This window comes from Microtus pennsylvanicus, chromosome 4 (assembly GCF_037038515.1).
Source record: "Microtus pennsylvanicus isolate mMicPen1 chromosome 4, mMicPen1.hap1, whole genome shotgun sequence".
Lineage (NCBI taxonomy): Eukaryota > Metazoa > Chordata > Mammalia > Rodentia > Cricetidae > Microtus > Microtus pennsylvanicus.
Window position 1 is genome coordinate 81,334,985 of NC_134582.1, and position 11,665 is coordinate 81,346,649.

An 11,665-nucleotide genomic window follows, 5' to 3' on the forward strand; every position below is an offset into this window, starting at 1 on the left:
TATTTGTGATTAAATTTCCTTTGCTGAACACAAGCTAAGAATGGCAGGCACAAGGACCGTGTCTTTCTCCTGGGGGAGGGGGGGCAGACCTTAGTCTCTACCCTTAATACCATCCACACTGAGTTTTTCACAGTGTGCCCTTTGAGAAATTTTCCTTTTATTCCTGGTGTGTGAGGGCGTGTGAGTGTACATGTGTGTGAGTGTGTATGTATGTGCACATGTGTTCATGTGTGTATGTATGTGTGTTTAATGTGTGTGTTCATGTGTATATGTTGTGTGTATGTGTGTGTGAATGTGCATGTGTGTGTGAGTGTGTGCATTGTATGTATGTGTGTGTGTGTGTGTGCATGCTGGCGTGACACACACATGGTGGTTATCCTTGGCAGGAGTCACTTCTCTTTCCACCATGTAGTCCCTGGAAATTGAACTCAGGTCATCAGGTTTAACAGCCGGAGCCTTTACCCGCTAAGCCATCTTGTCGTCCTGTGTTACATTATTTAAGTTTCAAGTGTGAAGTAACTCGCCATTTTGGTATAAACCCCACTTAGCTATGTTGTAAAATCTCTTCATATATCAAGGATTCCTTGTGCCTAGTTTTGGCTGAAGGTTTTTCTGTCTATCATTGTGAGATACTGGTATAGATTTTCTTGTGATATCTGTTTTTAGTATCAAAGATCATACAATATTAGATTTAAGAAAGAACAAGAATAATATTTCTTCTTTAACTTCTTTGGTAAGAGTTTAAGAAGAATTGATATTGCTTCATTTGTAAGGGCCTGTAGAACTCACTGGTGAAGCTGTCTAGACCTGGGGCTTTCTATGTCGGTAGCTCCTAGCTCCTAATTTAATATCATAGGGGAATACCCAAGCTTTTTATTTCTTTTTGAATCAGTTTTTCCAGTTTGCATTTATTTCCTTCACATTATCTGCCCTGTTGGCACATGGAGGACCAGGGGCTCTTCACGTTCCTTAGAGTCTTTTTATTTTTGTAAGGCCAGTCAGTTTGTCTCCATTTTATTTCTGATGTTTAGCAATTCCAGTGTTACCACCTATTTGTGTAGCTAACATAGCTAAAGGTAAGTTGATATTTTTAAATTTTAAATGAACTAACTTTGAAGATTTTTTTCTTTGGATTCTCCATTATTTATTAGTTCATCATAAATCTAAGGGCCTCCTGTCCCCGCTTTCACATCATTTGGCTTCACACAGTTCCTCACACCAACCCTATGATGCCAGTGGACACAGACTTCCTGTTTTTCTTACATTTTCTCCTTTCCATCTGGCCCTGCCTTTGGACCAACAAACCTTCCATCCATTTGCCATCTGGTCAACCCCAGTCCTCCACAAGATGTTCCCTGGGCTCCAGACAGAGTCATATGCCCCAGTGGATCCTCCTACCTTTTTCTCTCACTGGGTAACAGCATGTGCTGTGTGGACCACACTGAATCCACTCTTGGGCTTTTGGGCCCCAGACTGCTCCTCAAGGACCTCTTGGGTAAATGCCACGTTTGCAATGTCTTTGGGGGTGTTCCATCGAGATGAGGTATATAAATGGTTTTGAGGTGGAACGTTATTATTTACAACTCAGGTTGGAGCCCTTCCGTTTGAAGCCGTGGTCGGAGTTAGGGCCTCAGACCTCTCTCTCACTGAACTGCACATCAGACTTCACACCCCTTGAGCACCTGACTCCTGCTCTTCTTCCGTGCTTCTGCAGGGCAGGAGGAAGCAGCTCCTCACAGCCAGCCTGCCTTTCGTTCAGCTCCTTCAGACCTCTGTCCTCCGCCAAGCACATGCTTGTAATTTACTGAAAAATTGTGGAGTTCTCTATTTTCACGAGACAGGCAAGACCCTGTCTCAGGTCCTTGCAAACACAGTGACTTCCTGGATGCTTACAGAAGATATTCCTTTAGACAGATAAACCTCAGTGGCTATGGATAGTATTGTTTCTGAGTCCTGTTGAACTATAGCAACAGTGCAACACAAGACACCACGTGTTAACTATTTCTTCAGACTCCTGTGGTGTGGACTGAGAACCCGTTTGGCAACATTAAGGTCCAGATCTAATGGAACGTTACCCTACAGACGGGTCCTTTCATTCAAGTTAGAGCTGACTGGTTATAATACGAGACAGGAGCGAGTGAGGACTCAGCCTTCCCAGCAGTCAGAGCCTCCCACACTGAGGCTGGAAAGGGACATTTCAAATCAGATTCCAGATGCCATTGATTTTGTTTTCCAGTCTGAATTGCAGGACAATTTGTTATAATGTTGCATGCCTACATCGGTCTTAATTATCTCATGGACATCTAATAGACTTAATGAGACTCCTGAACAGACTTCCATCAATTAATGGCCCGACATCTTCCTGTTTTCTCTTTTAGCACTGAGGCTTAGTCAGTTGTTTAGTCAGTTCCGGTATATTCCACAGAAACTGTCAACTTACCTGAATCAGTTGTTTGGTATGTTCCAGCACATTCTAGAACAATGAAAACTTAGTCAGTACATAAGCATATGTGCAGGACCAAGTTGAAAGTAGATCGCTGGAGGCTTGGGAGGTGGCTCCGCTGTTCTCGGGTGCAGAACCATTTCCTGCCTATATTATTTTCAGTTAATAACTTCTGGGCTCTGAAAATCGATTTGGTCAGCAATGCTTGCTACTGTCCCTCAGTTACTCAAAAGCTAAGAGAGCGAAAAGGGAGCATGCTGTCTGCCTTCACAAAGCAACAGACCCGGTGCTACAAGTGCGCAGGCCTGATGTCAATTTTAGCTTAAAAAATGCGGGCACGGTTGAATTTTCTGTGCTTTCATGTGTGGTGCGTCCTCTTTGTCTAAGAAGGGATGGAGGGAAGGTATTTGAGAGTTTATAAATGAAGGAAGAACATTTCTTTTCAAGGCTGTGTTTTTGATTTTCCGTGTGTGTCTGTGTTGGTATGTGCATGGGATCAGGGTGCCCGTGGAGTGAGGAAGAGGAGGTCAGATCACCTGGAGCTGGAGTTACAGGCAGTCGTGAGCTGCTAGATAGGAAGTTCTGAGAACAAAGCCTGGGTCCTCTGCAAGACCAGAATGTGCTTTTAACCACCGGGTCATTTCTCCAGTCCTAGAGAAAGTACATTTAGATACATTTTCTACTTGTGAGTAATGCTTGCTGGGAAAGCTTCCTGGATGCAATCTTAGTAAATATACCTGCATTGTTCTACTCTACTCATAATGCAAATTATTTATACAATTTCTAAAACATAAAGCAATACTTGTTTGAGATCAGTGACGAGAACATTCAAGTTTGTTAGTTAATGTTTAAGTCTTCCTACCCAGAAGACAGAGTTTATACTGTGAGTTGAGCGATACCCAAGACAACGTGGCCAGACTTGCCTGTGGCAGCCTGGGGATGCCCATGCTGTCCTTCTGTGCTATATGATGATGGGGACACAGCATTCCTTTCCCCTTATTTCCAGTGTGGCCACTATTCAACAATAGTAATGATACCAACGTCTCTAAGAGGCGGAGGATTTCATGGGCTGCTAGAAACACTGATAATGCTTAACACCACACACTGAGGGCTTCCCTTTTGTCTATTTATTCCTCCCAGAATTTGGAAAGAGGGTAGACCAGGTGTGTGTGTGTGTGTGTGTGTGTGTGTGTGATATGTATGCATTGTGTATATATTTGGGCACACATTTGTTAGAGTATTACATGCGCATATGTGTGCATACATGTGATGGTCATAGTTTGACACTGGGCATCTTTCTCTTTCTTTTGCCATCTCATTTACTTATAACTTAATTTTATTCTTTGAGAATTTCATACATGTATGCAATGCATTTCAATCACGTGTCTCTCCCACCCCAACTCCTCTGAATCCTGCCTCACTCTTTTTTTTCAACTTCATGTCCTCTTTTTTTTCAATCTGTTCTCCAATATTTGCTATGAATAAATACATGAATGTGAGGCATCAGTCAGAGCATGGCCAACTCTCTCTCTCTCTCTCTCTCTCTCTCTCTCTCTCTCTCTCTTGTTCTGACAGTGTCTCATTGAACCCGGTGATTACACATTTAGCTGGGCTGGCTGGTCAGTGAGCTTCATGGATCTGCCTGTCTCCACTCCCATCCACCCAGTGCTAGGGTTCTAGACCTATGCCACTATGCCTGACTTTTGCGTGGGGGCTAGGAATCTGACTTTAGGTTCTCAGGCTTGAGCAGCAAGCTCTTCACACACCAAGCCATCTCCCCAGCCCTATCCCACGTCATTCTTAGGCCTAGCGTGTTGTGTATGCAATAGTACTGGGACTTTGTACATTGAGGCATGTGGCATGTGTGTCAACTATTCATCGCCCACTGCCCACCGTCATTCTGCCTGTCTTAGGCTGACTCTCTTCTTCCTGGGTAAAAGGCCCATGTCTTAGCAAACATGCTCAGAGTCAAGTCAATATAGAAGAATAGACTGGCTCTAGTTAGCTACAAAGTAAATCATCTGGCTTCTGGGAAGCGGAGGACTAGCTGAGGGGATTTGGGTTTTGAACTGTGGGAGCAGATAAACGGAATCTGGAATGGTTTTCAGGAGGCGATAGTGAAGACAAACGTCATCACCTGATGTTCTTCAGCTAAATAAGGCAAAACCATGCTTCTGGGATTTTCAAATGAACTCTCTCAATGTCTGCTTCTTTGCTAGGTACTTTCTGGCCCGTAGCTGGAGTTCTGAAGCAACATGCCAGAACAGAGCAATGACTACCGGGTGGCGGTGTTTGGGGCAGGTGGTGTTGGCAAGAGCTCCCTCGTTTTGCGGTTTGTCAAAGGGACCTTCCGGGAGAGCTATATTCCAACTGTGGAAGACACCTACCGGCAGGTGATCAGCTGTGACAAGAGCATATGCACCCTGCAGATCACCGACACCACCGGGAGCCACCAGTTCCCCGCCATGCAGCGGCTGTCCATCTCCAAAGGCCACGCCTTCATCCTGGTCTACTCCATCACCAGCCGGCAGTCCCTGGAGGAACTCAAGCCCATCTACGAGCAGATCTGTGAGATCAAGGGGGACGTGGAGAGCATCCCCATCATGCTGGTAGGGAACAAGTGTGACGAGAGCTCCAACCGTGAGGTGCAGAGCAGCGAGGCGGAGGCCCTGGCGCGCACGTGGAAGTGTGCTTTCATGGAGACATCGGCCAAGCTCAACCACAACGTCAAGGAACTCTTTCAGGAACTGCTCAACCTGGAGAAGCGCAGGACCGTGAGCCTCCAGATTGACGGCAAGAAGAGCAAGCAGCAGAAACGGAAGGAGAAGCTCAAGGGCAAGTGCGTGGTCATGTGAGAGGCTTCCGCGTAGAAGGAGCTGCTGCCCTTAGGGCATCTCTCTTCCCCCCCCCCCCCCCCCCCCCCCCCCGTGAACCCCACTGTCGTCAGGGCAGCATGTCTGATGCCCATGTGTTAAACATTGCATTTGGCTGTGACATACCCTGCAATGCCCTCAAGAGGCATTCCATATCCCCCAGCAGCCCACCCCTCAGGAGTTGCCGAATCTGCGATGCTCTCTGCATCCCTGGAAACCGAGGCCAGTCCTGAGCGGGCTTTAGCCATTTGAAGGCGAGGGGACTCAGAGCTGTGGACATAGGAGAAACTGAGAGTACTCTGTACTGCATGTGTGTGTGTGTGTGTGTGACAGCAGGTTAACCCTTAGCTACTGGAACCATCCCACACCAGGAAACTTAGATCAGAAGCCACTAACATCTTTGGGGAAGCAGCAGGCAGTCAAAGGAGGCGAGAATCCAGTGGGTCCAACATGGACCTATGGATCCTAGCGGTTCCTGTTAATGCATTTTTAGTGGGATTAAAGACAAAATACCATAGCCCCCTCCAAATGATGCTCATGTTGTTCCTGCTGACACACAATGCGGGGATGCCCTCACTTCCTCAAAGTCTTCTTACAAGTACCGTGTCAGTCTGTCAATTGTACACACTTCACATGTAAGGCAAGGGCACCTACGGCATGACGCTGTGCCAGCACTTCCTCCATTTTGGGGGTAGGACATTGTGACATCATGCAAAGATTGCAATAACGCCCGTGTGTGTGTGTGTGTGTGTGTGTGTGTGTGTGTGTGTGTGATACTTTGAGGGTTTTAGAAACATGAACTTTCTTTCTTTTGACCTTCGAGGGTGGCCACTTCTCCCAGCCCTCAGATTTTTAAATAAAAGCAAATAAAGCAGGCATTTTTTTTAGACTCCTACCTTCCCCTCCCCTAAGATGGCTTTCTTGTCTTAAATAACTCCATGTGTACCCAGCTGGGAAACAGCCAGCCAAGAGCATCTAATAACCAAAAGCACACCCATTTTTCTAAACGACATGAGCCTGCAGATGCCACGCACTGCACCTCAATGAAATACTCAGAAACAGACGTCATTCACTGTGTTTTTAACAACTTATCTATATTGGAAGTAGATTGCTAGAAGATGCATTTAATTAATAGTAATTTCCCCCCTGTTCCTTGTTAAATGTCCTTAAGTTCCTCAGTGTGGTGTGCACCCCAGAACTGGTTCTTTCCTAATGCCTGTGCGTGTACCCTGGATTCCTCAGAACAAACCAGCCATGGCTTGAGGCAGCAGAGGCCATGCCAGCTACAGATAGATCACTCTCTCTTTTCTGGGCACAATGCCCTCAGCTTAGTCCAATTTGCTTGCCATCCTGGAGTCTGTCTGGGTTTTGGTTCTTGAAAATTCTTACTCCCTCAGCCAATGAGAAGGAGCTCCTGTCTCAGCTGGTGGGACAAACCCATGCTGGCCTCAGGTGCTGGCTTGGCCACTCTCTTAGCCATCTTACCATTGCCCAGTCAGCAGGTCGAGGGGACTGCAGCACAGGGAGGCCTATATAGTGGCCCTATGGCCTCTGTGCAGAGCTCCCGAGACTGGCGTGTTGTGGTAGGCCTCTTGTTCCACCTATGCCTCCAAAGCACGCTGTATTCAAACTCCTTTGTTTCCTTCAGGCCTCTAGAATTCAGTCTCCTTGTCTGGTCTGGCCCACTCTGTTCTGTCAATCATAGCCCACCCTGGCGACATGCTGAGGGTTGGGAAGGTCCCTCAGGATACCGTATGGCTCAGTGATCTTACCATTTCTGTGAACTTCTAGAACAAAATCCTTGGGGACCTGGGTGAGCAGCCACCCTGAAAAATGAGGAAAGCCCAGGAGTCAACCATGAGCTCAGATCCATTCTGGGCCCCCTCTGAGGCTCTTCTGTTGCTCTTTCTGTTCCCTAAAACCATTCCCTATCACAGGAAGATGGAGCTGCAGAGTTTTATTTTTTATTTATTTTTTGAACGTCTGTAATTTGTTGTTCCATTTCTTCCTATTTCTCAGAGGAAATGTGTCACCTTGCCATTTAGGGGTGAGATTAGTGAAGGAAAGGCCATGACTCCACGGCTGACATAGGATATATATGTTTGTGGTGATCCCGTCACGGTTAGTAAAATCCTGCCTCTCTCACTGACAGGAGCCATTTTAGGTGGAATGTTGCTACAAACTTTGCTATTCCCAGCGACCATGTCAGGGTTCTTTGAGATCTTTAAGTCAGTGTCCATATTCCTAAGTATTTTGGTCTTCATTGCCATGAGAATCTTGTGGTTATTCCGTTCACAGTCCTCGTTCCTTTCTATTCTGCCGGTGAGTTTAGAGGTTGGGAGGCTGCTAAAGCCTCCCTTGCTGGGCTTCATTCAGACACTGCTTTTCTCCTCTAGATTGAGCTGAGCCCTGGGCACCTATCTCAACATCTCTTTTTGCAAATGTCCCTCTGACTCAGGAGCCCAGGGTGCAGGACTACTGGGCCAATGGCTTTCAGCGTTGCTTTGGTCCCATCCCAAGTCATAAAGCTGAGATTCTTGGTGACATCCTACATTGTAAATGGGACTGGAACGTTCTGATCCAGGCCCAGCTCATTATAAAACTTGAAATATTGCTTTGAAGATGGCACTCTGGGGTTAAGCATGGGGCTCCATGAGTTCCCTAATCCCCACCAGTCCCCTCTCCATTCAGTGACAAGCCATGGGCATGCATCCAATGCATCAAGTCCAACAAAGAGCAATATCCAATTGTCCACTAGATCTAAAATTATATATATTATGTAATTTATCTTCCTGCACTTTTGAAGTATAAAGTAGTAAATTGTATATATCTATCTCTATATATCTATAAGCTAGTATATCTGTTTCACTATTTGTAATATTTGAGAACTGCTCATTCTTTGTAGAACACAAAAATGTATTAAATATTTTAAAATTGCGCTGTGATATTCCTCCCTGCCCCAAGTTTGTAAAGTGTTGGTCCTTCACAAGCCATTTGGAAATACCATAGCCAAAGGGGCATGCGGAACTCCTACAGGCCACATCCTGGGATTCAGTAGCCCACAAAGACCTGTGTCAATCAGATACCTGCGGAGAGTGACCGTTGGCATGCGAGATGCCGACACAGGCTCCCACATCAGGAACTTGCTCTTCTGGCTTCATACCTGGCTATGTCTGACAGATTGTATGATCACCTCACACAAGGTCCTAGCTGCAGTGATGGCCCCAACCCGTGGAACCAGTTACAATAAAGCTCAGTTATGACACTGGCTGGAAAGAGGTTTGTGTTTTTATTTTGTGTATGTGTATGTGTGCATGTGTGTATGTGCCTGTGGAGGTCAGAGGCCAGCCCCAGGTGTAGTCTCGGGAGCCAACCACCTTGTTTTTTTGAGACAGTGTCTATGATTGGAACCTGGGGATTGTCAATTGCATTAATCAGCTAGAGAGCCCCAAGGATCATCCCGTCTCCACCTCCTTATTACTCCTGTCCATATTTTTTTTAAAAAACAAAACGAAAACAAAACCCCTAGGTTCTAGGTTCAGATTCAGGGTTTCAAGTCTGCACAGCACCCATATTAACTACTAAGCCATACTTCTGCCTCAAGATCGCTTCCTTTTTTTTTTTTAAATAACAGAATAAATGTGAGATAATGTTTTTAAGTTTAAATTGATGAGCTCCAAATGGGAGGGAAGGATCAAGCACTTTATTTTTCATAGCAGAAAGACACTTAAGCCACACACTGCGACACAGAGGTTACAGGTGTGTTTCTGTGTTCCACCGTGCTTGCCTGGATTTTTATGTGGGGGTCTGAGGATCTGATCTTGGGTCCTTGCCCTTTGCTGACTGAACCATCTGCCCATTCACTTTCTCCCAGTTTTTAAGGGTTAATCTGACTGGCATGGCATGGACCAGCTGCTCTGCAAGCTGCAGTCACGTGACCTTGGAGGCCTGTGGACTTCATCTTGAATAGAAACAGAAACCTGCCTGGATGTTTCCTAGGATGTTTTCCTCATTGGTGGAAAGGAAAGAGATACCCCGGCGAGGACAGGGGAGAGGGAAGGGGTAAGACGCGATAAAACAGCAGGGCAGGCAAATTCTTTTTTTTTTTTATTCCTTTTTAATTCTGTACAACCCCTCCCTTCAGGCAATTAAGTAAAGACAAAGCCCCTAGCATTTGTTCCTGGGCTTGGTTCCTGCCTCCTTTTCATTCTTCTTACTCCACAGAGTGTGAAATAAAATGCAACTTTTTCGAAACTAAGAAGCAGACAAGAAATGATAGCCCGGATTCTGCCACTGACAGAGCGACAATGCTTAGTTTACACTCTGTGGTGCTGCAGAATGGGGCTTATCAGAATCTGAAAGGTGGGCATGAGGGTCTTAAAGACTACACAAAGCCCTGGCTGCTGGCTTGCCACATCTGAGCCTTCGGAAGAAGCAAGCAAACCCTGCCCAGGGCTACCTACTATTTGAAGGTCTTCAGTGTAAAATTTGACCTGTGCAGAGAGAAAATCACAGAAACTATTTAGAAGTCCTTTGAACAGCTTTCTGGCCATGCTGTCTGCACACCACTCCCTACAGTTCCTGTCTGCTTTGCAACACCCCTCCCCATCTCATAGTTATTGCTATTTTCTCATGGTTATTCCTAGCTATGGAGGTAACCACAACGAGCAGGTCCGCTTGGTTCCCCATAGTGGAAGGATACATTGGCTGCCAGTTACAAAGGTCTTGAGACTCAGGAACATCCCACTGCAGCAGCAAGAGATGTCCTTGCAGCCTTAATTAGTAGAAGAACTATGTGTCCTCAGATGACGAGACGTTATTTTCACACCAGTCGTCTCCAGGCACCATTGGTGAAAAACTTAAATTGGGTTCACAAATCAAGGATATATATATATTTGTGTGTGTGTGTGTGTGTGTATGTTTTAATGGACAAGTTTTACTGGCTAGAGCTTAATTAAGTCAAGCAGGGAATTAAATTACCCAGAACTCTCAAAGAATTGAAGATGCCTCTTAATTGACATTTGTTTTTCTAATCACCTTTGAGTAGTCTTTGGAGCAGGGCTCTGCTTTCTGTTGGAGGCAGTTCAGCCTTTCCAGGTGGAGTGAGAGAATAACAACAGAGTTGCCCACTGGGGCGGAGTAATTCGCCAGTTCCCTCAACCACGGTTGGAAGTTAGGAATCATCTCTTTGGATTGGGCGACGCCCACAAATACTTAGATGACTTAGCGCCATACTGTCCCAGAGTGAGTTACCATGCGCGCGCAACGTTTCCTGGAGAAAGCTGTTCCAGGCAGAAGCTGGAGATGGTCCCCTCCCAGGCATCCACCATCAAAACCGAAGCCTCCCTTTCCTTTCCTGTCTTCAAGTCAGGCTGGGCTTTCCGCTAATCAATGAGGACTCGTCTTGCACACGTGGTCTGGGATTGCTCTGCTGGGATCTGTCTTTTTTAGGTCACATTTTCACTGCTGCTCCCCGCGCTCCAAATCCAGGCTGCCTGCTTCCATTCACACATTGCCCGAAATAGCTGCTCTCAGGAAGGGCTAAATATAGGAAGCCTGAGCCTGCCATTTACCTTCCCATTAAGGAAGCCTTCATTTTGAGTTCTCTACGGTGATGGTGTGTGGTGAGCTCCTGCTCCCAGTGCCAGGACAGATCCCTAGATGTCGAAAAGTCTCTTGCTCCAGATGCCGGGTGAACCAGGACCAGTGGAGATAGCTGAGGGATGGAGACTTCCTGAAGGTCCTTTTTCCTCCATCGCCAACAGAGGCTGTGATGGGCAATGAGTGTCACCCACCAGAAAGCCCACGCTTGGTTCTAGGTTCGTGTAGCAGAATCTCCAAGACAAAGGCTGGGGTGGGATTTTAGAGTTGGGTGATGAGGAATTTCTCTGGCAGCCCAGCGGACCTGGAGCTGTCTCTGTGCTTTTCCAGCTGGTTTGCGGGTGAAAGCAGTCAAGAGCAGAGAGCCCACAGGCAGACAGCAATGATGAGGTAATGAATGCCAGCCAGGTCAGTATTCCATATGGGAGGCCTTACCTTCTATAAAATCGTGTGTGCGCACCTACCTCCTCCTTCCTGTCAGGTTCTGTGTACTGGAATAACAACTGCTCAGTACAAAATCTAGCCGCAGTGACACACACTTGTAATTCCAATGCTGGAGGGCCAAGGTGGGAGGATCATAAACTGGAGTCTAGCCTGAGCTACAGAGTGACACCCTGTTACAAAAATCCAAACAAATACAGCCCTATACAAACCCGAGGGGGGGGGGGAGAGAGAGAGAGAGAGAGAGAGAGAGAGAGAGAGAGAGAGAGATCTGCTTGTGTGCGCTGGCCAGACTCCCACCTAAATA

General features: G+C 46.4%; 1 protein-coding gene across 1 annotated transcript in view; it reads left to right on the plus strand.

The window, feature by feature from the left end:
• Window positions 1-8,584, plus strand: part of Diras2 (DIRAS family GTPase 2) — a 30,641-nt gene extending 22,057 nt beyond the window's left edge. Inside the window, exon 2 of the mRNA XM_075969634.1 lies at window positions 4,663-8,584. Coding sequence (XP_075825749.1) covers window positions 4,699-5,298 — 600 coding nt within the window. The 5' untranslated portion in view covers window positions 4,663-4,698 and the 3' untranslated portion in view covers window positions 5,299-8,584. The remainder of the gene's footprint in view (window positions 1-4,662) is intronic.
• Window positions 8,585-11,665: the final 3,081 nt, after the last annotated feature.